We start from the raw sequence: 25862 nt of genomic DNA on the forward strand, positions 1-25862 counted from the left end.
CGCCTGTAAATGTCTTGTTCTTTGTTGAGTTTTCGTTGCACTTGACTTTTGACCAGTTTTGACCTATGGTTTTGACCAGCAGGTTCCACCAGTTTGTGGTGTTTCGAGCGCTTCGAATTCGAAACAGTGAATCATTTTGCGAATCATTTGGTTCAATTGATTCAAATGGCCTAAAAAGGTGACGCTGCTCCCATCACTAGCGGGAAATATTAAATTTTAAATTAAATTAGAAATATTAATTCGAAGCTAATAAAACGAAAATAAAGAAATAATAAACCACTGGCAGAGTTCACTACAATAATAATAAAAACAATAATAATACACCTAATAATACACCGGAAGTTTGCCACAGTTCGACCAATCATCTTCGAGTGTTTCCCTGGCATTTCCTGTGTCAGTTAGAAGCAGCCAGCAGTGGGAAGGGTAAAGAGTGGTGACAAACATCAGAAGGGGTTTCTTGGACCAAATTGAGACACTGGTATTATTTTAAACACAATTATCTGACAGCACAGATACGGTCGGTGTGTGTTTTGTAAAATTGTAACGTTAGAGCGCGTCAAGTCAGTTAGCGGATATTTAACTGTGCGTTTTGTTAGCCATGACTGCTAAACTAGTCGAGCGAGATGTTACACAGCTACAGCCTACAGCTTTGCTACAGCTCTCAGTTATACTTGTATGTTTATTTACAGTTATAAACCGTCAGATAAACGTAACACTTGTTCTTTTTAGGCCGTCTGTTGATTGTTGTTGACTAAAGTTTACAAGAAACATTTAACGATTGACTGTCCTAAATGTGATCTCAAATCGGATTGTAGTGATTAGCGCGTTTTAATGTTATGTAGGGAGTTACGTAGTCAACAAGTGTCATCCTCGTTTGTTTTGTCAGTCTCTTACACATCAGATTCGTTTTAATTGTGCAACTGAATTGTAACTGTAACTGTTCAAGCAGTTATACAGTGAAGTGTGTCGTATTGTAGTCGTTTACCTGTGTTCTGTGGTGTTTTTTAATATTTGTACACAGATCAGCAATGCAAAGAAGGGAGATGGAGGATTCAGTTGCTGATAGCAGTGCAGATGATACGGAGGAGAGCACCGCTGCATCTGAGATGACCAATAGCCCTAAAGAAATCGAAACACAGTCGGACGGCACACCGACCAACAATGCTCAGACTGATGAAGGCTGTAAGGGAGCTGACAAGTTGATTTTTTTCTTTCTTTTGTGTTCTAAACTAACCCAAAACCTTAGTATATTCACATCTTCATTGTGGGAAAGTCATTGACATTGCCGTATGTCTGCTCTCATGTTTCTTTGTGTTTAGTGGCAGAGGCCGGTGCGATTTCTGCTTCCTGTGACATGGCTGAGGAACTGTGCAGACAGCTAGAGGACATCCTCAGCACCTATTGTCATGAGCATGGTGGTGTTGGCAGCGATGATGTGGCAGTGACCAATGGCCAGCCTGACGGCGTGGAAGTGAACGGGCTGTCTGAGAGAGAGGACGGCAAACAGGTGGAGGCCAAACTGAATGGCAATGGATGTGTGGAGAAGGACCAGAAGAAGTTGCAAGACAAGAAGAAAGTGAAGGGACTAGGTGAGTCAGTGCGTTTGCTTAAGTGTGTAACGAGTCCGACACCAACTGTTGGCTTGCTATTAATGCTCTTTACATTATCTAACGTGTTTTGATCAAAAGTGATAGTAAAGACAGACACAAAGGTATAATTTATATTTATATATATATAAACACATATAATATTATATAATATAACCTTTTGCACCGTACTGTGTCTCTGTACAATCCCAATATACGCCTCCACATCACTGGTACATTCACACATATGCAATTCACCCATAGATGACAGATATTTGCTTTTGCACCTGTCACCTGTCTTTGGGACTTTTTGTCTTTGGGACTGAGAACTCAGTCATTTTTTCCCAAAAACAAGCTGAAACATGGATTTGTCTGGCCACAGCACACATTTCCACTGTCTTTTAGAACATCTGAGATGAGCTCGGGCCCTGAGAACTCAGTGCCATTTTTGCATTGAACAGATGTGTAGCTTTCTTGTTGCATAACAGAATCAAGTTGCATTTCTTGATGCAGGGGCAGACTGTGTTAAGTGACAATGGTTTTCCAAAGTACTCCCGAGCCCATGTGGCTGTATTTAACACAGTAATATCATGGTTTCTCACCCAATGCCGTCTGAGGGCTCAAAAGTCACGCACGTTCAACAGAGGTCTCCTGCCTTGCCCTACATGAACAGAGATTTCTCTGAATTCCCTGAAACTTTTTACAATATTATGTATAGTATTTGGCGAAAGACCTAAATACTTGGCAATCTTGCATTTGCAATGTTTGACAATTCTCTCATGAAATTTGGCACAAAGTGTTGAGCCAAGACCCATCTTTGCTTGCAAAGGCTGAGTCTTTGGTGGATGCTCCTTATACCCAAACACGATAGTGTTTATTAGCCTGGCTAACGTCAGACCTAGTCTCATTGAGACGTGGTCTGGGAACCACATGTTCATTTTCTCGTATTGGAGGCGTGGTTTACGAATGCCCAGAGCCGTTTATTGGGTGCTACGAATGTCTATCAAATGTGCCTGTACGTAGCTCATAGCCAATCGTTTCAATTATACCAGATGACGAATGTAGAGCGACAGAAATTCGACGAGGAAGAAGACGATGGGTCAGAGATTTAGCCTAGCAGCGTGAATAAAATCGCGCTGCGCGCAAGGCAACATGGGGAAAACCAGGCTAAGTGTTTATAGTCTATAGTCTTTTCACTTTATTTTGCCTCTGTCCCAACTCTTTTGGAATGTGTTGTAGCCTTCAAAACCTAATTTGGACATATTTACAAAATACAATTCATTTGGCCAGAGAAAACTTTGGATACTTTTTTTTTGTATTTTTGTCAGTTAAATAAAGTTTAAGGAGAATTAACAAATCATAGATTCTTGATTTTATTTCATTTGACAAAATGTCCCAACTTTTCTGGATTTAGGGCTGTATAATAAATATGGTGAGACGTGCATTTTTTTGTATTTTGTCCTTTCTAACATCCATGTGTTACTGTAGTGTCTTTTACTTTGCTGCAGTAATATGGCTTCACTAACAAAAGGAGTTCTTTGTGATTCTGTACAATTCAAAGTGAACCCACACACTTGATCTGAATGCAGTTGGGCATTCAGAATGTGTTCTTCAATGGCGTCTTTCACCAGTAGCACTTGCATACCTCCATTCATAATGGAGTTTATGCTTTAGTGTTGTTAGTCTGTTATTACACTTTGACTTGATCTTCTGGGTTGAAAATATCGAATAACCGATTTCTATATTCATTTTAATATCCAAAATCGGTTCTTTAATCTTTGCTGTGAACAAATTTCAACAATGAATTGGAGAAACATTATTATATCACTAATAGAAAGTTTGAATTACAAATGTAAATGTTTAAATGTTAACTTTTTAATTTAAGTGCTCATTATTATATCTAAAAATAAATAGCAATTGAATTTGGTCTCTGTTGACTTTATTCATTAATATTGTTGTAGTGTAACAAGTGAGATGGTTCCCTATATAGTTTAGCCTACATCATTTTAGAATATTTTTTTTCCTGACATATACTTGAAATATTTCTAAGATCAGATTCGAATCAAGAGCTTATGAATCAAAATCCAATCAAGACGTAAAATATGTGTCAATCAGTGATGCGCGGGGTTGATCCAAAATGAGCGGGTGCCTGCGGTCACCCGCGGTTACGAGTCATCCAAAAATATTTTTAATGATATTCGGGTCGCGGTCGGTCGGGTCGTTTGAAATAAAGATGCCAATTAAACCTTTGTAATTTATATAGTAGGCTGACACAATTTTCTATGAACTACATAGGCCTACACTTTTATGACGCACAAGCTCAGTCTGCAGGTAGAGATGGAGGCAAGTGAAAAGGTGAAGACTGGGGAGTGGAAGCTCCGCAAATACACAAATGTTGTGCTTGTGAGAGCTTCAATTGGGCATCCACGTGGCGAAATAGCCTAAGCCTACTAATACAAGTGGGAAATCCTTATTTACCTTTTGAATGTTGAGCGTTATTAACTTTTGAATAAATGCTGACGCGGGACAAAATGCCCGATTTCCCAACACGTTGAACTGAGCAATGCCATTGTACCATTTTAATAGGCTACTTTTAAACGCATATAGCTCAGTAATGTCAGTTTTATGTATTTTCTGAGAGGGGGCGGGATTTTTGTTGGGAAAGTCGGGGGAGAGACGCACACTTCGATTAGACTGGATAAACACATGCAGCGTCTTAATTGTTACGAAAATGAAACAAAATAAATGAATAAATCAAGCCTTTATTACATAACACTAGGCTATATCATAGGCTACAGCACCCCTAGTTCCTACGTCTATGGCCCAATGACGCTACGATGAGCATTACTACTTTTAAAAAATGCGGGTCGGGTACAATATTTTCTTTTTTTTGCGGTCCGAGTTGTGGGCGGGTTAGTTGAAAACGTCGGTCGAGTGCGGGTTGTTTATACATTGACCCGCGCATCACTGGTGTCAATACCCAGAACTATTCTTAACCTAAATTCTATTCTCTGCTTTTGCATTGTAGGCAAAGAGATAACCCTTCTAATGCAGACTCTCAACACACTGAGTACTCCAGAGGAGAAGCTGGGTGGTCTCTGTAAGAAGTATGCTGAGCTGGTAAGACTTGATGATGATGATGATGATGATGATGATGATCAAGAAATGTCAACATCTCAGAGCATTTGTTGTATACACAGAAAAGATCACTCTTAGAGAGAGAGAGGGTAGAAAATAGTCAAGAAAAAAATCAAATTTTGGTTTCAAAAAACCTTTACAAACATTATACATGGAGATAAAAATAAACAATTAAAAAAACAAACATTTTAAGTTATTTGAAAGTAGTTTCATGTAGTCATAGAAGAATTGCTGGTGATCCGAATACCATTTTTTGAGCTTCGGTAGTAATCAACACCGAATATACGAAGCTTCGGAGGGAAATAAAAAAATAATAATAAACAAGGCTCAAACATCCATTGACACAGACATACGTGTTATTTGAGCACTTCAATCGCAATTAGAGTGAAATGGCTTCTCGAGCAAGAAAAATTGTTGGGCAGGGCTTGATTTTGTCCGTTGTTAGATCGTTGTGGTTTTCTATTGCTGTGGTCTCGTGTGTGACGGGATGTCCTGTCCTCACAGCAGTGAACACATTATCAGAGAAGAGAAGAGATGTCGCTGCAAGAGGGAGAGGAAGTTATTTCAATTAAAGATCACGAGTGAATTTATGAAAAATAATGATGTGCACAGATAAATCATTTATTTGGCAGACCGTGTGTTGCTATTTCAGCTGACTGGGCTTCAGCTTGTCGACTTGAATACAATACTAGGAAATGAAGGGCATTTTCAGCCCACGTTACCACATTAAGAGCTTTCTTTAATTATACATTTGTAAAGATGTTTCAAATCTCAGTGCTATTACCACTGTAATTAACCAATGTATATGCTATCGACTACTGATGTTCTGGTGTCGTGACAACCCTAATTTAGACAACTTATAATAATACTCCTGTCCTGCTGTTTCTTTTAGCTAGAGGAGCACCGTAATGCTCAGAAACAGATGCGAGCCCTGCAGAAGAAGCAGACGCAGCTAATCCAGGAGAAGGACCACTTAAGAAATGAGCACAGCAAGGCCATCCTGGCGCGCAGCAAGCTGGAGAGTCTCTGTCGAGAACTGCAGAGACACAACCGCACACTTAAGGTACGCTAACTTGATATGAATGCAAATAACAAGATATGTCATTTATGCAGATAGGGTATGTTGTAATCATCATGTCTGTGGCACTGGTGCCTGCCACATGCAAAATCTAAATTCAATGGTGTTCAGAAGTGTCCTGCCTCAGCAGTTTCCCTTCTCAAAGTATTGTTTAATCAGTGCTCCAACTCAACTTTTCACTTAACCAGAAGCTTGTTGCATTGTACTTTCTTTAATGAGATTAGTGGATTTAATGTTTGCTTTTCTTGGCAGGAGGATGGTGTGCAACGTGCCCGATTGGAGGAGGAGAAAAGGAAGGAAGTGACCTCACATTTCCAGGTGACACTGAATGACATCCAAGCACAGATGGAGCAGCACAACGAGCGTAATGCAAACTTAAGACAGGAGAACATGGAGCTGGCTGACAAACTAAAGAAACTTATTGAGCAGTACGAGCTCAGAGAGGAGGTGAGAGATTTGGAAATAAAGGATGAAAAGTGAAGAGAAGGGAAAATAAATTTGTAATGCCTTTTAACTGAAGATAAATGGGAAAACATCTGTGCTAGTGTTGGTTAAACAATACAGTTTAATACTGTTTATGATGCCATTATATTAAACTCATTATTTGTGATTCTGTACAATTCAAAGTTTATTTATTTATTACAGTGACATTCATAAGTTTTTATGTATTACTTGAGTTGTGTTTTGGAGCCGCTGTCCTTAAGGACATAGTTTTCTCTCTCAGCATATTGACAAGGTGTTCAAGCACAAAGATCTGCAACAGCAGCTGGTAGATGCAAAGCTTAACCAGGCACAGGCACTGCTCAAGGACTCAGAGGGCCGTCATCAGAAGGAGAAAGACTTTGTGAGTTTCTACATCCATTGCCCAGTACTTCAAACATGTGGTCAGCTGAAGTTACAGAAACAAACTTATTCTCTATTTTTGTTGGGATGAATGTACTGTAAATTTACTGTGAAACTGCCTTTATATGTGCACCGGTGTGGTTATGCCCTCTGGACAGGGTTGCCAGTCTCTAATTAAGATTCTTACGGTCTCATTTCTTTCTTTTCCAGCTCCTGAAAGAGGCAGCTGAGTCTCAGAGGATGTATGAGCTCATGAAACAGCAGGAGGTTCATCTGAAACAGCAGGTGAGGGACATAAGACAGATCTGACCTAACTCACACACTTATAGGACAAACAGAGTTATTAGTGTTTTTTGGAAAGAAATGTATACTTCTATTCAGGGATGCATTAAATTGATCATATTTGACAGAAAAGACATTTAAAATGTTACAAAAGATTTCTATTTCAAATAAATGCTGTTATTTTGAGCTTTCTGGTCAACAATCCTGACAAAAGTAAGAAGCAAAAACTGTTTTCAACATTGATAATAATCAGATATGTTTCTTGAGCACCAAAATCAGCATATTAGAATGATTTCTGAAGGCACTGAAGACTGGAATAATGGATACTGAAAATTCACATAAATTGAATTTTAAAATGCATTTAAGTAGAAAACGGTTATGAGTTAAATGCATTGGTGAGCAAAAGAGATGTCTTTCTAAAACATTAAAATCTTACAGACCCCAAACATTTGAATGGTAGTATATACACCATTTAGCAGAAAATCGTATAGATTAGAAAGGAGGGATCTAGCAACTACCCAGAAGTCCGTAGCATTGTGGTTATTTACATGGTTATGCGCCACTCAGAATATTTTGTGTTACTGTTTCATGTGTGTTTTGACTTTACATGCTAAAATGTTTTTTTTTTGTCTTTTTTCAGCTCTCATTGTACACCGAGAAGTTTGAAGAGTTTCAAAACACACTTTCCAAAAGCAACGAGGTGTTCACAACTTTCAAACAAGAGATGGAAAAGGTAAATGACTGTTTAGTAGTGATTAGTGGATGTTGTGAACTTCACACTCCTACAAAGACACTGTTAGAGTGTCTGTTAACGCATTTTTGCTTTGAAAAATGGGGAATGGGGAAAAATACTGCAAGGTCTCGACACGTTTTTTAAAAAGTTTAACTGATTTTATACACGTCCATCTAGCGCTTGTTTACATGGAAAAACAATGGAAAAGTAGCACATTAGAATAGTCTGCAAGACCTGTATTAATGCATAGAATGTAGGTCGTCTTGGGCATTGTCACACATTTCTCAAAACAAAATATAAATCTCTAAAGGCTGTTTATGTGAAAAGTGCTTTAATCTGTTTTTGTATCATGCTGCAGATGACCAAGAAGATTAAGAAGCTGGAGAAGGAAACAACCATGTACAGATCACGATGGGAGAGCAGTAACAAAGCTCTGCTGGAGATGGCAGAGGAGGTGATTGTTGTTCTTAGATCTTTGCCAGTTCTGTTCTCTGTCTTGACAGTTAAGGCCCTGATATACTCACGGTTTAGTTATTTTTTCGTTCTCCACTTGGGAGTAAAATAAATTCGAAAATCGCAATTGCTTTTCAGCAGTATATTCTCAGCGAACATCTCGATGCCATCTGCACTGCTGAGAGCAACGTTTAGATGAATATGTAAACGTGCTGCACGCTGTCCTCTCAGTGGCAACTAAGTATGATCATAGCGATGTTTACATGTTTTCACCAGATCTGCAATTCAGCACTCCAGTCAAGTCACATCACATTTATTTATATTGCATTTTATACAATATATTGCTTTAAAGCAAGCAGCTTTACATTATTAAACTTGAAAAAGGTGTCAGTTTCACTCTATATTAGAATTACAGCTTCAAATTCTACTATAAAGCGATTCTCCAGGGTGTTTGTTTTTAATGGCGGACATCCGACCTTGATGGACTGAACTGAAGAAATTAACCAAAGACTTCCACGTCAAAGAAAGCAGAGTCACAGAGTCACACCTACCTATTATATAATCGCCACGGACCAATGATAGTTCAAAGAGGTTTACCAACCAGAGCAAACTTTCCTGGAAATTTCACTTTGCCAAACTGAATTCTCCTCCTGAAACGAACTCCGAACACATTTAGTTTGGCCTCATTTCCCCGTTACACTAGCTCATTCTAAAATTCCACTTTAAGTATATCAGGGCCTTTACTGCAAAAAGTTCAAACTTTGTAACACGAGTAATTGTTTAAAAGCTGCACGTTTTAGTTTTATGTTTTCTCTCTGTTGTCCACTGTAGAAAACACTACGAGACAAGGAGTTTGAAAGCCTGCAGGTGAAGGTGCAGCGACTGGAAAAGCTCTGTCGTGCGCTACAGATAGAGCGTAATGAGCTGAGTAAGAAGGTTCAGGGTGTTTCCACAGGCATTGAGAATAGGCCAGAAACAGAGACGGGGTCACCGCCAGAAGCGACAGACTCAGAAGAGGGCAGCCCTGTCCATCAGAACAGCCCAGAGACTCCACAAACGGCTTGTAGCCCGGCGTGCCACTGCGGGCCAGATCTGGAGGCCGAGAGTCACAGAGAGGTGTGCTCAACCCAGGATTGAGTCTAGCTCTCTCTGGGGGGCCAGGACACACACACAATCCTTCCCAGCTCTACCAGACCCCCAACCCTCCATCAGCAGTCGGCGTCTTTAGTTTTCTGCGTCTGCGATAGAACTGCTGACTCGTCTGCTTTTGGGGGTTTTCATTGTGTCAGGGAAGATTGTGCCTTCAACATGATTCCTATGCTGCGTTTATACTCTTTGGTTTTTTATGTGGCTTGCTTTATCCCACTTTATTCCCGAGAAAATTCCATATTTGCATTTAGAGGGGCATGGATGTTGCTGCTGTCTTGGAATGCTTAGTGTTTGTCCACTAAATGCTTCTCTCTTTTCAGTTTGGCTGAAAAAAAAAAAAAAAAAAAAACGTAAAAGAATCTTAACAGATGGATTGCCGTAATTGAGGGAAAGTTATTTGCCATGAAACAGCAGTTGTCATGTGACACGTTTTTTCTTTGGGTGTTTTTATTTCATTTCTCGCCTTAAGTTGTTGTATTAGGTAAAATCTGCTTGTCCACTTCCCAACCACTCTTTTTTTTTTTTTTCTGCACCAAACAAAGAATGTATGATTTATTATTCATCACTTTTCAGAGTTCAGAAATGTAGACGTACAGTTAAGACTGACATTGTTTTGAGTTTAAGGTTCATCTAATCTGAACCCAGATTTCTTTATGCTTTTGCACACTTGAATTTATCACATTTATTTTTAACTTAAGTTTACACCATCTTTAAACACCACTAGTTTCTTTCAGATAATATTGTAGATTCATTCCTTTAACCCATTCCGTTAACTTCTAGTTAGGTATGTGCACTTAAATGATGTCATGACCACTGAGGGATTTAATTCAATGTGTGATTTCAGTTTGGATGGTTTTCATATTAAGTTGTTTCAGATACTGATCACATGGCTGTTTGCATTAGTGGCTTAATGTGTTTAACATATTATAAACAAAAACATTTGAATCCCCTGCCCAGTTTCATCAGGTTAAACAAGTAGATTCAAGAACACTATGCAATTCTAGCTCTGTTCATGTCATCTCTGTGTTTAGCATGTGAGCAAAGCACTGACATGCTGAGTAATGAATGTATGTTTGACACAAAGTGACTTAGTTCTGAGATGCCAGTAAATTTCAGCACTCTTGGGTTTTTGATTTCATTTTTTTTTGTGTGTGTGTGTGTGTGCGTTCAGTGCATTTACATCATATAGTTTTTGTGCCCTTTCAGTACTATTCTGAGTGGAGTACAAAAGTGCTGGTATAAGTGTTGAGCCTGAAGTGCATCAAGTTATCAGTCGGCCATGTTAACTCTTCCATATTTCATTCCAGTCAAGGTTACTGAACGGGTTTAGATTTTCTGTTTCAAAAATTTTGTCAACCTTGTGTGAAAATAATCATTTTACTGTATTTGCTGGTCATTCATTTGCCAGTCATTCTTTCAATTTGACATTCCCATTATGGAAGGTACCAAAGATCTGTTGTTGTTGTTTTCTCACACCCTGTATACATTTATTTGCAAATTAAAATACTAAGAAAATTAAAAATTGATTTTTGTATTCATTGTTGATAAACTGATATGTCACACGGGATGATAACATCAGCCTGTTTGACTGAAATTAAAAATTTCAAATATTTAACATTAAGTAAAACAGTTTCATGTCTGTGTGTGTTATTTTAATAGTATTATTAGTCTCTGTTTTTGACCAGTTTCAGTTAATGTTCGCGAAAAATAATTATAGAAAAAAATGAAACATCTTTTACATTGACCGTTTATTATCATCTATGTGTTATTATGAAACCAGCGCTAACAAATGTATAATTTTCTATTCTTATATGATGTTACCGGACCGTTAGAATGGTTTACTGTTCAATAGGGACTTATTTTTGTCTGTACCGGAAGTGAAGTCCGTCTCTTCCGTTTTTAACCGGGCGCAGTTGAGCACGCGTACCGCGTACTGTGTTCTTCTACGGCAGATTGAAATAATATTTCGATCATATTCTGCCCACACGAACCCGGCCATAATGGTAAGCATAGGTCTACTTATTACTTGAACTATTAAATGTAATGTAGACGCACTGGAAGTCTGTTGACCGTTGATTCTTCATTAGCTAACAGATGCTAAGCTTTACATTTGGCCAAATATTCTTCATATGATTGTAAAGTGAAGCTGATGGCTGTATTGTTACTGTAGCTTTAGCTGTATTTAGACATTATGGGGAAGAGCAAGAACACTTACTGCAAGGCATACAATAGTGTGTAACTACAGTTACTCGGCTGTCATGTATTACATCATGAACACTAAACACTCATGCTTTATATTTCCTATAGAAACCCATTCTTCTGCAGGGCCATGAGAGGTCCATCACTCAGATCAAATACAACAGAGAGGGAGATCTCTTGTTCTCAGTGGCCAAGGACCCGGTAAGTGATAAACTACAACCACAACATCACAATTTTTCAATGCATTTTTGTGATTGTTTTTACACATACATTGTCGTTTTAGATTGCGAATGTGTGGTACTCTGTCAATGGAGAAAGGCTCGGCACTTATAATGGACACACTGGTGCCGTCTGGTGTGTGGATGTTGACTGTATCCTTCCTAAAAGATCTTCTGTGTTGAAGAAATGCTAGATGAATTTCATTATAATATATATATATATATATATATATTGTTTTCCTGAGACTTTTGGGTGTATCTGAATGTTTCACCTGCAACATTCTTTACTACTTGTCATTTGTTTTTGGAGAAATGTTTCTTAACGTGTTTCAAAGGGGACACAAAGAACGTCTTGACTGGATCTGCTGATAACAGCTGCAGGCTCTGGGACTGCGAAACAGGTTTGCAGTTTATTACAATATAAAATACTCAAATACTTATCTCTGTTTTGTGCTTTTCTTGACACATAACAACAACAAAACGATACATGCTTTTTTATGTTTAAAAACAAAATCACAATGGCTACTTTTTAGTATTTAAAGAAATGCTAAACTTTGGCAAGAATTTTAGCCTTTTGATGTTTTTTCCTTTTATTTTTTCCTTTTAATTTTTAATTTAATATTACATTTATATTTTTTTAAAACTTTAATATTGTAAAATGAATTTGTGGTAGCTTGCTTATATTACTGTTATTATTTTCAAACAAACAATTCTAAATTATCAATGCTTTTTTTTTTTTTTCAATCTTCAGACAGTCAAACCACCTATAATTTTAATTTTTTTGAAATATTAATATTTTAAAACAAAATGGCAGTTTATTATTATTTAAAAAATTCTAAATATGTGAATAATTTCAGGGTTTTGATGTTTTTTCCCCCCACATTTTTTTTGAATCGCTGTACAGAGTCCAAAATACTGTTTTTAAAATATTAATATTTTAAAATCAAACTGCATTGGCTTGTAATTATTATTATTATTATTATTATTGTTGTTATTATTACTAAACTATTAAAAATTTTCTCAATTTCAGCATTTTAATGTTCGTTTTTTTCACATTTATTTTACAATCTCGTCAGACTACCTGCATATTGTTTTATATGTTAAAATCTAATTATTATTATTAACCAATTCAAAATGTTCATAATTTCTGATTAAAAAATATTTTAATTCAGAAATTGAAATGTTCATGAAAGGTGTTTTTTTTTTTTTTTCGTATGAAATTTAACATTGTCTTTACTGTATTTGTCCAGTGTTGTAAGTTGAGCTTCTTTTCACAAACCATGCCAAGAAAACTAAAGGGATGTTTCACTGCTGGAAAGATGAATGTGTATTTAAATTGGGTCATTTATGTAGTAGAAATGTGAAATTATTTTAGAAGTTGGTGCCCTCTAGACTGAGAAAAGCCATAAAATGTATTTTTGGCTCATGTGGATGAAAGACAACAACTCCCAGAATGCACTTGCTTATACAACTAGGCTACTAGTCGACTCGAAACTGAAAAGACGCCGTTTTATCGTGAGATCCCACCCCCTATGGGGGGGTTGAAAACATGCGGAACTAGCTCCTACTACTGGCTGTAGTCTCTAGCCTCTGGCCAAAAAAGCCTCCTATGATGCAAAATGACTATTTTTGCTTTTCATGCTATGTTAACAAGCAGTGTCTTGAATGATGTTTGTGTGTTGACTCCCTCAGGAAAGCAGCTGGCTCTGCTGGAGACCAGCTCGGCGGTGAGGACGTGTGGCTTCGACTTCAGTGGGAACATCATAATGTTTTCCACAGACAAGCAGATGGGCTACCAATGCTTTCTCAACTATTTCGACCTCCGAGACCCTCAGCAAATCGGTTGGTATTTTGACCACTGGTGATTAAAGCAGTGCTGGTGATGCTTCCTGTCACAGGTCTTGATATTTTGTTTCTCTCCCACAGAGGACAACCAGCCATATATGTCTGTGCCCTGCAGTGAATCAAAGATCACCAGTGCTGTATGGGGTCCGCTGGGAGAGTTTGTGATTGCTGGCCATGAAAATGGAGAAATTAACCAGTTCAGTGCTAAGGTTTGTGTCTATTGTTAAAAAAATGACCAACCTCAGACTTTTGAACATATGTATACTCTGTGAACGTGTATATTCCGTCACATTCATCATAATGCCCTTGAAGAGATGTTAGTTGTCTAATGTATGTGATTCTTTAGTCAGGAGAGGTTCTGAAGAAGGCAAAGGAACACACCAAACAAATCAATGACATCCAGTCATCTGTGGATCTCACGATGGTCATCACTGCCTCCAAAGACTGTACTGCCAAGGTTTGTGTTGGAAACTGAATCATAAACTCTGGCTGAAATGAATCCTGGTTAGTTTGACTCACATACCGATTCCTTCATTGTTCAGTTGTTTGACTCCGCAACCCTCGATCACATCAAAACCTTCAAAACAGAGCGACCTGTTAACTCCTCAGCCATCTCGCCCATCATGGATCACGTAAGTCTCTGAAACGTACTGTATTTTCCCTCGCACTGAACTTGCGTGTTATTCGTGTAAATGCTTTTGACGTTGTTAATAGCAGTGTTGTTATGTGTTGCTCAGGTGGTGATGGGAGGTGGTCAGGAGGCCATGGAAGTCACAACCACCTCCACTAGGATCGGCAAATTCGAGGCCAGGTTAGTGTTAAATTTGAATGTGATTTCCAGGATTGGTTAAAAAAAAAAAAAAAAAAAATACAATCATAAAAATGTAGTGGTTAAAAAAAAAACCTCTCTTCTAGGTTTTTCCATGCGGCTTATGAAGAGGAGTTCGGGCGTGTGAAGGGACACTTCGGCCCCATCAACTGTGTGGCATTCCACCCAGATGGGAAAAGGTTCGTACTCAACTTTTCCATGTGTGCATTTAAAGTGCCCCTGTCATGCGTTTTGAGATATTACCTTTCGTGTAGTGATTTATATAGCTGTTTGTCAATGTAAAGGGTCTGCAAAGTTTCAACATCAAACAAATGGAGTTATTGTCTCCCAAAAGAAAGAACCGATTCTGGACTGCCTGAAACAAGTCGTCAGTAATTCCAGACTCACTTCCTGCACAAACCTGCGTAGGTTTGTAACAGATTTGCATAATGTATGTGGTCTTCATTGGCTGTCCGTGAACAACGTTTACTTTGACCCGCCCTCAAACACTGTAGTTGTAGCTGAGGCCTGGCAGAGATTGTAGACATGTCGTGATGCGCTGCGAGAACAAATCCACTTTGCACGCACTTCCAAAGGATGAGGACCCGGGTTGGAATTGACACGGTAAAACCCGAGTTGAGGAAGCCTCTGGGGCTGAAATTCAGATATGCTAATGTGCGTTTTGTTTCAACACACGCTGTTATCGGTAGACCAATCACTACAGACTGGGCCCGTCTGACCAATCAGAGTAGAGTAGGCTCTGAGAAAGGAGGGGTTTAAAGATATCGAATCCTTTATCGAACGGTTTCAGACACTGAGAAAAAAAATGTGATGCTGCAAAGTATATTATGAGAGAAATTTGTTTTTTTTTGTTTTTGTTTGTTTGTTAGTTTTTTTTTACCTTGGGTGCTATTAATTATGCTAAAATCTTTAAAATAGCATAATAGGGGCACTTTAAAGTTTTGACAACACTTTACAATAAAGTTCCATTTGTTAACGTTAGTTGAGGATGAGGTTAACATTAACTAGGAGCAATACATTTTTACAGCATTTATTAATCTTTGTTAATGTTAGTTAATAAAAATAGAATTTGTTCACAGTGCCTTATTAACAAACAACTTTTGATTAAAAAAATGTAATGGTGTGTGTGTGTGTGTATATATATATATATATATATATATATATATATATATATATATATATATATATATATATATATATATATATATATATATACATACATGCATATGTGTGTATTTATATATACAAAATAATTATACACAGTACACGCATATATTATGTAAACACAAACTTTTGTTTTGGATGCGATTAATCGCTGCCCAGTACTAAAATTAACTAAGAATTAATAAATGTTGTAAAAATATATTGCTCCTAGTTAAAAATACCTCATGTAAACTAATGTTAACAAATGAAACTTTATTGTAAAGTTGACCAAAGAACCGTTTTTCTGAGCTGCTGTCATAGTGTTTTGCCATTGTTATCCTTAATTCTTTTATTCTACATGTTAAATATTTCCCTGCCTTCTTCCACCCACAGTTATAGCAGTGGAGGAGAGGATGGTTACGTCAGAATTCATTACTTCGATCCACACTATTTTGATTTTGAGCTTGAGGCGTAATAACCAGTGACCGCCAGCATTCCCAACATCCAAGACAGACCACCATTTGGACACACCGGTAACACCTGATCGACTACACAAGGCCAAACATGGAGTTTTATACGGCCACCTTCATACAAATATTGCATTTAAAGCATTTGATGCAATGTGTATTTAAAGAATTTAGCATTCTGAATAAACTGGGTTTGAGATATAAAGTGGCCTGTTTTGTTACTGCATCACTGTAGAAACATGCTGATATTGGCATGTTTGGTTTAACTAATACAAGGTTAGCAGTAAAATATGTTGGGTATCATGAACTAACAACAAAATGGTTTTTGCCTGCATTCATTTGGGTTAATTGTACTATTGTTTATTACACACATTAACAGGGTATATTCAGCACAATGTTAAACTGGCCAAATCATTTGATTTAAGAAATTGAGACTTACTGTTTTGAAACCTTTCGCATCTAAGGGTTGTTGATCTCAAGAGAAAAACATCACCAGTATCTAATAGTTTTACAGTTTTTCTGAATTGCTGAAACACATTTCTTGAAACTATCACTCACTTTCTCAAAACGTTAAACACAAAACCAAATTTTCAAACCACATGCAGAGAACTTCTGACTCTTCTGGCTAAATCAAACCATTTTATCTGTGCTCAAAATCAAACAATGCTTTCAGATCATACACACACCAAGTCAATCTTATAAACACTTCAGATCATTCGTTAGACACTACATCAAAAAATTGAGTTACAGAAAAAAAGTATATTGTAACAAAGTAAACATTATGCAGTTATGTAAAAAAGTAATGACAATTTACAGTAGTAAGGTGAATAAATTGTATATTGTATGCACTGCAAGTGTAGTGTTGTACTGAATATTGTATAGTATTGAATGTCTGTATATTCAGCACTTGCATGCTGTGAAAATACAGTGACCCAACTGCAAAAGCCAAAAAGGTTACAGTAAAAACTCTAAATGAGAAGCATGTTACAGTAAAGTACACTCAGAAGAGTTGTGCGACTGCAAAATCAAGGTCAGTGAGAGAGATTGATTCTGCTTCAGTATGATGTCTTCATGTTGGTCCGGCCGGAGGAGTTTCTCCACATCACAGTCAATGTCGTCTCTGCAGGCAAAGGGAAAAACCTTAAAGCAGATCCAGCCTTGACAATTCTCCACGCTCGCTCTTTCTCGTCCTCATCCTCTTTCTGCTTGTTCACCTCCTCTTATACACACACTCTCCCTCTTAAATTGTTTCCATCCATTGTTAGTATCAACATTCAGTGTAACATTTTGAGTTGATTTTGGCACTCTAAACTGACTTGTATTATGTACAGTTGGTTTGGTCACATCTTTAGAAATAAGTGAACAATTTTGAGTCGTTGTGTGTAAACGATGACAAGAGTTATAGTTGTTTAACTTTTGCCTGTGTTTGTTTAGAGTTTTGAAACGCAAGTGCATCACAGTGTGAAATGTGTTTTAGTGAGTGAGAATGAGCAAAAAGAGTGCATGAGATTTGCAAACAGTGTTTTAACTACCTGAACTTGTTTAATGTTTGACAGAAAGAGTGATTTATTCGACAAACTGGTTTAGGCTATTTAGAATCTGGTTCAGAGAATGAGATTTAGTGTTTTAGCAGTTCAGAAAAACTGTAAATGATCTTGGTTCAGTGTGTTAGCAGATAGCAGTAGCCTGAGTTCATGACAGGAAGCTCTAAGGCCATAGCGGTTTCAGAAGTGACAGAATGATTGAGTGATATATATATATATATAGGAATGGTTAAGGACCACCATCAGGACCTCGGTTCAACATCTCAATATTACTCAGACAGGAATATTCAATTGTGTTAATAGAAAAAAAAAAACGAGATACATTTCTAGTTTCAACATTATTTGTTCAGAAAATGTGCAACCATTGAAAAAGTGTACTAATTTACTCATGGAGCCACACTGAGATCCATATATCTTTGGAAATGAACCATATTGGGTCTTAAAAATTAAGAAACCAAAAGAAAAGTGTTTTTTTTTTCTTCTTTTCTTTAAGAATTAGAATCTAGAGGGATATTATGATATCTTTAACATAAGTTACAGGCATGCAAACTTTGGGCAAAAAAAACCCAGGAGTGCTTTTTCACATTTTTGAACTGTCACCATTGGCATAATATGCAACTAAGATTACTTAAGTCAAAATATTTTACTCATAGACCTACTAATCTCGGTGTAAAAAATAAAATAATGCTGTTCTAATGTAATTGTTTACCCCCTGTAGTCTGACTCCAAATCAGTCAATATACATTCATTACATTTCAAATTTTGGCTTTCTTCATTTATGTCTTTCTTCAGGATTTTTCTTTACAAAATAAAAAATTTGAGCCAGGTAAGTTTCTGAAATTTGGTTGATTTCGAACAGAATTACCCAAATGTGTTCATGTCTGAGAACCTTTTATACACATTAACTGCAGACACTGAAATGAAACAGTTTTTAATGTCCCTTATTTTCCTTTCCATAATTTGGAAACCCTAGTAATGATGATGACAGGACTGAATGATTCCTCTAACCTACACTTACAATTTCATAAAATGTTGATTAAATGTAAGACATTTTTACCTATAAAGTAATTGTGCAAAAAAAAATTCTGATTTTATATCCATCAATCCTTATATATTTACATACTATAAAGAAATTAAGATGTAATGTTAAAACACTGATTAGTGCAGTGGTTCATGAACAACCAGTGTAAAGTGTTAATGTTTGGATGCAGTCAGTATAAAACTCCACCAGATTTGTGAAAGCTGTGAACACAGAATATTGTGTTTGTGCAAGATAAATAAAATCCACAAACGTCAGAGAATTTCTCTTTATTTATCAAAGTCATTGTTATAATAAGGACATTTCACAACCACTGAACTCTGGAACTCCAAACGGCTATTTCTGGTCAGCCGTGACTGACCTGCTAGCGTAACCACAACAGAAAAGAATCTGGAATCTAACAGCAATACAGCAAGTCTTTGCCAAGCCCCACCAGACAGGGGGGAAAAAGTTCAATACAGAGCCATCCAAGACAGACACCTTAATAAAAACAAACATTTAGCGCTTAAAAACGAGGTAAAGGACACTGTGCTCAAACAGCATCTGCAGGGAAATCGAAATAAGAGCGGCCAATAAGTGTGTCAATCCATGATTTAAAAGAAATTCAAGGGGAGAGCTTCCCATGATGGGAGAGAACGATGTGCTTTCTCTGGTCCTGTTTGAGGTGCTATTGTTGGTAAACAGTAACGTAAGGATTAAAGGTGGGAGGCAAACAAACATGGTTCCAAAGCACGAAAAAAAGAAAGAAACATCTGTCATTTCACACTTGTAAATGTAAAAACTTTTATACCGCTTCATTAGATTACAAATAGTAAAACGAGTCTTACAAAATAATTTACAGTCCTTAGCTCAGGACTAGAGCTAACATCTAATGTGTGTGTATGTGGGTTTGTCGTTTGAGAAGATGAGGGTGTATGACAATTTATGTTCATGCATCCACGAGGACCAAATGTCCATTTCTCAGACGGTTTTTAATTCTTCTTTTGGCCTGTAAAAAAACAAAAAGGAATTAAGAAAAACAATTCAAGCAATTATCTTTGCAAATATGATAGAGCAAATATAAATTGCAATATATACTATAGTATACCAACGATACATTTATTTGACCAACAATAGTCAAAACAGTAATATTGTAAAATATTATTACAATTTAAAAGCTTTAATATATTTTTGTAGGATTCTTTCAATAGAACAGCATTTGTTTTAAATAAATCTTCTGTAACATTAGAAGTCTTTACTATCACGTTTGATCAATTGCTGAAAAAAATCAAATAAATCAATAAAGCCTTTTTGTTAAAACTAGAAAACCTGGGCACATATTTCAAAACCCACAGTGTGAGAGAACTTACCCCTTTGTGTCCATTTTTTCTTCTGAAGCTTTCTCCTCTTCTTTAACATCTGGTGTCAAATGGGAAGGACAGCGTGTCAATTTCACACTGATTTCATTTCTCTTAACTACAATGCAGTGCTTATTTATATAAAGTAGGCAAATGCATTGAAGTAAGTTTGGGCTAATTATTGCAAACTTGTTCATGCTAATATGAAAGAAAAGAAAGCAGCTGTACCTGTTGGCTCACCTTTCTTCTCTTCTCCATCCTTCTCTTCTTCGGTCTTCACTCGTTTAGGCTTCTTGTAATTGGCTGCGTTTCTCCGGCCGCCCTGTCCTTCGTCCTCAGAGTCTGAGAACTCCTCATCGCAGGCTATCCGCTTGTCATGGGCACGGACTGGAGACAAGAAAAACAACAGCATTCATTCGTGCTCCACCTTTATGGAAACACTCATCAGTGCGCATGAAACCAATCCACAACGACAAGTCAAGATGTTCAATTCCGCATCTTTCCAGTGTTTCCCTAAGGATTTTTTTCAGGGAGGGGTGGAAGACTCCCCGAAACTACTAGTGTCGTGGAGCGGGCGCGTTACAGATACGTGGTGTATAATTGGTGTACGTGGTGTTAGTAATCAAAAAGCATGTCTAATTAATTGAAATCATGAAACTTATACAATTATTAAACTTACACAATATTCGGATCTAGAGTCTGGAGATGAAGTTCATGCATTCGTGTCCTCATAGGCAAAAAAACAGCTCAAGCATCACATGTGCTTCAGTGTGTGTGTGGTAAATGAAACTGCGTGTCATCTGCACCATTCATTAACACAGAACATGCAGGATTCGTACTTAAATAGTCTTTTTGAGGTTTTATATTCACAGTCTATATCGCGATTTGATGTCAAGTGTACTGAACTGCTTTTATTTATTCATCAAAAAATTGACAAATTCTGTGAAATTCAGAGTTATACAGTAAAATTCGTTGTTTTGAGGGGGTGGGACCAGCAACTGGTCTTATATGCTGATATAAGAACCAGCAACAAGGGAATAAAGCTGGCACTCACTGGAGATGCGTTTGTCAGGGTCGTCCTCCTCATCTCCACTGTCTTCCTGAACAGCATCCTCCGGGATCGCCTGCATCTGAACCCCTGGGGCGTGAGGCAACATCCGCAGATTCTCAAACAACCGCTGTCTGTAGAGAGAAAAAAGACAAAATATCAAACCATCTCAATGTACAACCTGCAGATATGTAATGGATGTTTAATTATACAAGTTTAAATTCACATATCAGACTCAAATCAGTTTGTTTTTTGCAACATTAACAAAACAAAAGCACAAACCCAATTGTTTTGAGTAATTGTTTCTGCCTAAACGAATATATGACGTTAGCTAACAGCATGATTTGTATCATCTTGGAACTGTACCTCTGATAAGATTAAATGTAATATAGAAACAAGCTGCTTTGAAACGATATGCATTGAGAAAAAGAGCAATACAAATAAGTGAGAATTGAAAGGAGTATGTGTAACTAATTCCACTCACTTGATCTTTTCCAGATAGTCATTTGTATTCTGATTGGTCATGTTGGAGGGGCTGATGTGAAGCTTGAAATCAGGTCCGAAATACTCAAAGTAGTCATTGTATGGGAGCTCTGATGTAACGAAAGAAGTTAAAGGGTGTTCACCATCGAAAGAACAAAACATGACAATCTAACAAAACAACAATCAGAGAGAGTCACCGTTGGGAATAGTGCTGTCCAGCGCTACAGCCGTCTCATAGGTCCAGCAGCGGGCCACGTTCCTGATGGTGTAGCCTCCACCTCCCAGCATGAGCAAGGGCAGGTTAAAGCTCTTCATGTACTCCACACACTTAGCATGACCTGAAAAAACCCACATGTGGTTTGGTTAGACACAAATATCAGTAACTTTAAGGCAAGCTCACAAGGATCACAAGCCAAATCAGTGCTTGTAGCGGTCGCAGATGCTCTTTAAGTATAGTTAATTCAGCTAGTCTTACAGTCCTGTAGTTTGAGCTTGCCCATAGACACTTATCTGGGGGTTTGATTGAGTTGGATACCTTTGATGGTGAGGTTAAAGCAGCCCAACCTATCTCCAGACAGAGAGTCAGCGCCGCACTGGAGCACCACAGCACTGGGCTGGTACATCTCCATCACTTTGGCCATGATCTGCAGCACATTCAGAAACACTCTTTCATTTCACTGCACATTTTGGCAATGAGACTTTTTATGGAATGTAAAGGTTTGCAAACGTACAGGTTTGAATATGGCTTCGTAGGATTCATCATCGATACCATCCCTGAGCGGGTAATTTACAGCGTAGTATTTTCCCTTCCCTGCACCAATATCCTACAAAAAGAAAACAAGGATATTTAGTTACATCCCCACTTTATCAAAAGTCATTCAACTTGCAGGGACTTACTCTGAGGTCTCCGGTACCAGGGAAATACTCTCCGTATTTGTGGAAGGACACAGTCATGACACGGTCAGTTGTGTAGAAGGCTTCCTCAACTCCATCACCATGATGAATGTCAATGTCGATGTAAAGCACTCTTTGATGGTACCTGGAACGGTTACAGAAGGCTTTGCTTAATGTCAAAATGTGTTTGAAGTAATTAAACAAAAAGATTCTTTGTACAAGAGCTCAAACTTAAATTATATGAAATGTGTACACACTACCAATCTTTTTAAAAGTCATATGCTCACCAAGGCTGCATTTATTTGATCAAAAATACAGAAAATGGTCATCACAGCTAGATTTTTGCCCCTTACACTGATTTCACACAGCACGTAAACGCATTAACCTGCTTTCTGTCGGCTTATTGAAGTGCGCATGTGTGGATTTAAGTGCATCCAGACAGAGCGAGCGTTTTGCAGTAAGGAAGGAGGAAATGTCGCAAACTTAAATTCTTTCGTGCTCTCATCTCATGCAGTAGCGTACCGTACGGTCAAAATGCTGCATCTGTAACTGCATGGGAGGATAATATATGACCCGCTGACATGTTGCAATACTGCTCTTCAGTTTTTAATGCTTTATTTAAAAATCACAACCAAATAAACAAAATACTCAGAGTCAGATTATTACGTTATGACGTCACTGCCGGGTAATAACATGATGTATTGTAACGTGGTTTACTTGCATTGTCGGCTTATTGGTTTACATGTAAACCCGGACAACAGGTTATTCAAATAAGCTGATTTTTGTGAGTTATACTGGTTAGGACTGGGGCACGTTCAAGTTCAAAACGGTGCGCAACGTTTTGCTACGGTTTCCGATTTGAACGCCATGTTTCCTGGAAACGGCGTGCAACGGGGTTTGAGATACGTTTTCTCTTGTTTGGTGGGTGTGTCAGAACTGCAGTCCAATCAGCAGCAACATGCATATAAAGCACACGGTATTAAAGTGAACTCGCACAATGGGTTCAAGGAAAGTAATTTACAAATGTGTTCGATGCAGCTCGGTATACGCAACAACTGAGGATATTAGAAGACATGTTTGTCGTAAGTTTTATTGTAAAAATATAGGATATCAACATAATGATGTAGTTGTTTATATGTTTAGCTTCATTGCAAGTGTATGAAATTTGGTATAGAAATAAACAATAATTAAGTGCTTTTCCTAAAAATGAGAAAGAAAATACAGGGTATTAAAACAGTATGAACTACAAATAAAGTCAGTATGTGAGGCTAAATAGATGTGTTTTAGTCTGAATTAGGTAAGATGTGTGCTTCCATTTCAGTTTCAGCAATCCCTTCACTCTTTTGTTCTGGGCGGCAAGTGCAGTAACTGTAACATCGGGCATATTTTGTAGTATTAAACACATTTATACCGACTTCATCAGGCTCCGAAAATTCTTCACAAAGAACACAAAGAATGGCCTTCTCAGCTGCCATAGTTGCAACTCTTGCGTCATCAGAACAGTGTGTTCAACGCATCACCGTTTCTGTTTAAAAAAACGTTGTGCAACGTTTTGTCGGGCTGAACGCAGCCCTGGTGTGCATGTAAACGTGCTCACTGACGACTAAAGTAATGGAACTTTGCCATCACAGGAATTAGATTTTAACACCATTACTGATTTTACTGAACTTTTGATCATAAAGACAGCCGTGGTGAGCATAAGAGACTTTTCAAAAAAAAAAAAAAAAAAGTTAAGTAAAGAGCATACTTGAGCAGTTCCAGAATGGCCAATACGATGTCGTTGACATAGCAGAATCCAGACGCCTCAGATTTCTTGGCATGATGTAGGCCTCCTGCCCAATTAATGGCAATGTCTGTCTGCTGTTTGTTGAGTTTCACAGCCCCAGCTGAGAATTATTAGAAGGAAAAGAAAAAACATTTAACTGTGCCAAACATAAGCAAACCTTAAGCAGACTCTGTGAGAGAGAAAATAAACACACTTACCAACAGATCCACCTGTTGAGAGCTGACAGAACTCAAATAAGCCGTCAAAGACTGGACAATCCTCCCCTACGTTAACTGCAAAGAGAATAAAACACCTTCACTGTACATCCAAGACATGAAAAGTCCAAAGTAAAGCAGTCTTTTCATTTAAGACTTTACAACTGATCATCTTGAGCAAAGAAAAAACATCAACTCACATCTCTGCATCTGTTTGCTGTACTCAGACATGTTGTCTGGGCGGATGGAACGAAGGAACTTGATGTAGTCATCACTGTGGTACTTGGTCATTTCTTCAGCATTGGCCTTATGAGGCCGCTAAATGTGCAAACAAATTAAGAAATTAGCTCAGCAAAAAACCTGGAGGGAAAAAATCCTAAAATATAAAAAGTAGGGATGCATTTTCCTTACATAAATTTCCATTTTCCTATACAGCCCATAGTTGAGCAGGAGGTTGTGGGTCATCCGGATTCTGTGGGGTTTCATCGGATGACCCTGGCCATAGTAGTAATTCCCAACATCTCCTGTAGAAAAAATATATAAATAATCATAAACAGAACATTGCTTGATACTCTTAGTTACACAGAAGACTAAAATGTTCTTTGAAAAATATCTGATTGTTCTATAAAGTCAGCAAGAATTTAATGTTTCAAACAGGCCTTGAACTAGACACAAAGCCAACTGCAAGATTCACCCTGATTATTAATATTATCACAATCCACAACACAATACGTGACTACAAGGGAAGAAAACGGCAAACAGCATGGAAAAACGAAGACAAAACAGCTCCCGTTACAAACGAGAGCATCATTCCCACACGCTTGGAGTGATGCTACTACTAGCAGTGAAGACATCAATGAAAGCAACGAGCTCATTTCATATGAACTCTTACGGCCCGTAGTGTGAAGCTAATTTTATCGACGCTATTTGCGGGAGATAAAGAATACACGTGGAAAAGTGTATGCAATATATCGCACTTGCAAAGAAAGTGTGAATTTTGCTGGTGTAAGCTCCATTCTGTAGACTTGCTGCTAACAGTGAATAAGAACAACAGGATGAAGAGCAGATAGCACGCTAGGCTAACACTAGCATGAGCACCGTGCGGCTAAACCCGGCTAACAATTAAGCAGCACTCAAAGGAACTTAAGCATTGTGCAGAATTTATCCAGAGCAGGCACCGGGTTTCATTTCTCTGAGAATAAAAGCTCGATATTTCACCCGTAAAAATGCTATTCTTACCGTCATAATAATAGCAAACTTTCTTCTTTGTTCCTTGAGAACTCAGCGCCATTTTACCCTCCAATTACAGCCTGCGCCTGCCGGGCTTTCTGCGCACTGAGGAACTTCAATAGCAACTTGTCTCGGGTAGCTTTCAGCCAATCACAGTTCAAATTCCATCACGGAGGGCGTGAGTCTTGAATTTCTCCGCCAATCATTTCACTTGCTGTCTTAATCAAGTATTTAGGTATAGTTAAGTTGGCTTGGAAAAGTCCCATAGACTTTCATTGCGAAATGTTCAGATTGAGACAAGACTATTCAAACTTCACCTGTCTAAATTCAATTTTTTTATTCTA

The 25862-nt window shown here is 37.8% G+C and overlaps 3 protein-coding genes across 6 annotated transcripts; 2 read left to right on the top strand and 1 right to left on the bottom strand.

The window, feature by feature from the left end:
• The first annotated feature begins 369 nt into the window (after positions 1-369).
• Positions 370-10773, top strand: txlna (taxilin alpha). 2 transcript variants are annotated; one of them, XM_079879629.1, is made up of 11 exons: positions 370-478; positions 1022-1182; positions 1320-1589; positions 4615-4706; positions 5617-5787; positions 6055-6249; positions 6527-6646; positions 6856-6930; positions 7568-7660; positions 8019-8114; positions 8945-10773. In XM_079879629.1, the coding sequence occupies exons 2-11, from the start codon at positions 1029-1031 to the stop codon at positions 9248-9250; spliced, it is 1572 nt and encodes a 523-aa protein (XP_079735755.1). In that variant the 5' UTR covers positions 370-478; positions 1022-1028; the 3' UTR covers positions 9251-10773. The 2 variants fall into 2 exon arrangements, with proteins under 2 accessions (XP_079735755.1, XP_079735756.1); XM_079879630.1 differs by having other exon boundaries at positions 410-478; positions 1027-1182.
• A 363-nt stretch (positions 10774-11136) lies between these two features.
• eif3i (eukaryotic translation initiation factor 3, subunit I) lies at positions 11137-15974 on the top strand. The gene is made up of 11 exons (XM_079878401.1): positions 11137-11265; positions 11570-11662; positions 11745-11832; positions 12015-12080; positions 13372-13521; positions 13606-13733; positions 13871-13981; positions 14067-14156; positions 14262-14335; positions 14440-14532; positions 15890-15974. Exons 1-11 carry the CDS (start codon positions 11263-11265, stop codon positions 15969-15971), a joined length of 978 nt encoding a protein of 325 aa, XP_079734527.1. The 5' UTR covers positions 11137-11262; the 3' UTR covers positions 15972-15974.
• A 2826-nt stretch (positions 15975-18800) lies between these two features.
• hdac1 (histone deacetylase 1) lies at positions 18801-25650 on the bottom strand (the record flags this gene model as incomplete). Of its 3 annotated transcripts, none has more annotated exons than XM_079878398.1 (14): positions 25528-25650; positions 24700-24812; positions 24489-24606; positions 24292-24366; positions 24056-24194; positions 22312-22453; positions 22146-22238; positions 21950-22058; positions 21612-21752; positions 21416-21524; positions 20938-21065; positions 20112-20270; positions 19896-19944; positions 18801-19534 (listed from the first exon to the last, which is right to left on the bottom strand). In XM_079878398.1, exons 1-14 carry the CDS (start codon positions 25577-25579, stop codon positions 19507-19509), a joined length of 1455 nt encoding a protein of 484 aa, XP_079734524.1. In that variant the 5' UTR covers positions 25580-25650. The 3 variants fall into 3 exon arrangements, with proteins under 3 accessions (XP_079734524.1, XP_079734525.1, XP_079734526.1); XM_079878399.1 differs by having other exon boundaries at positions 20124-20270; positions 25528-25637; XM_079878400.1 differs by lacking the exon at positions 18801-19534 and having other exon boundaries at positions 19892-19944; positions 20124-20270; positions 25528-25637.
• Positions 25651-25862: the final 212 nt, after the last annotated feature.

The sequence above is a fragment of the Squalius cephalus genome (assembly GCF_949319135.1).
Source record: "Squalius cephalus genome assembly, chromosome: 8".
Classification (NCBI taxonomy): Eukaryota; Metazoa; Chordata; class Actinopteri; order Cypriniformes; family Leuciscidae; genus Squalius; species Squalius cephalus.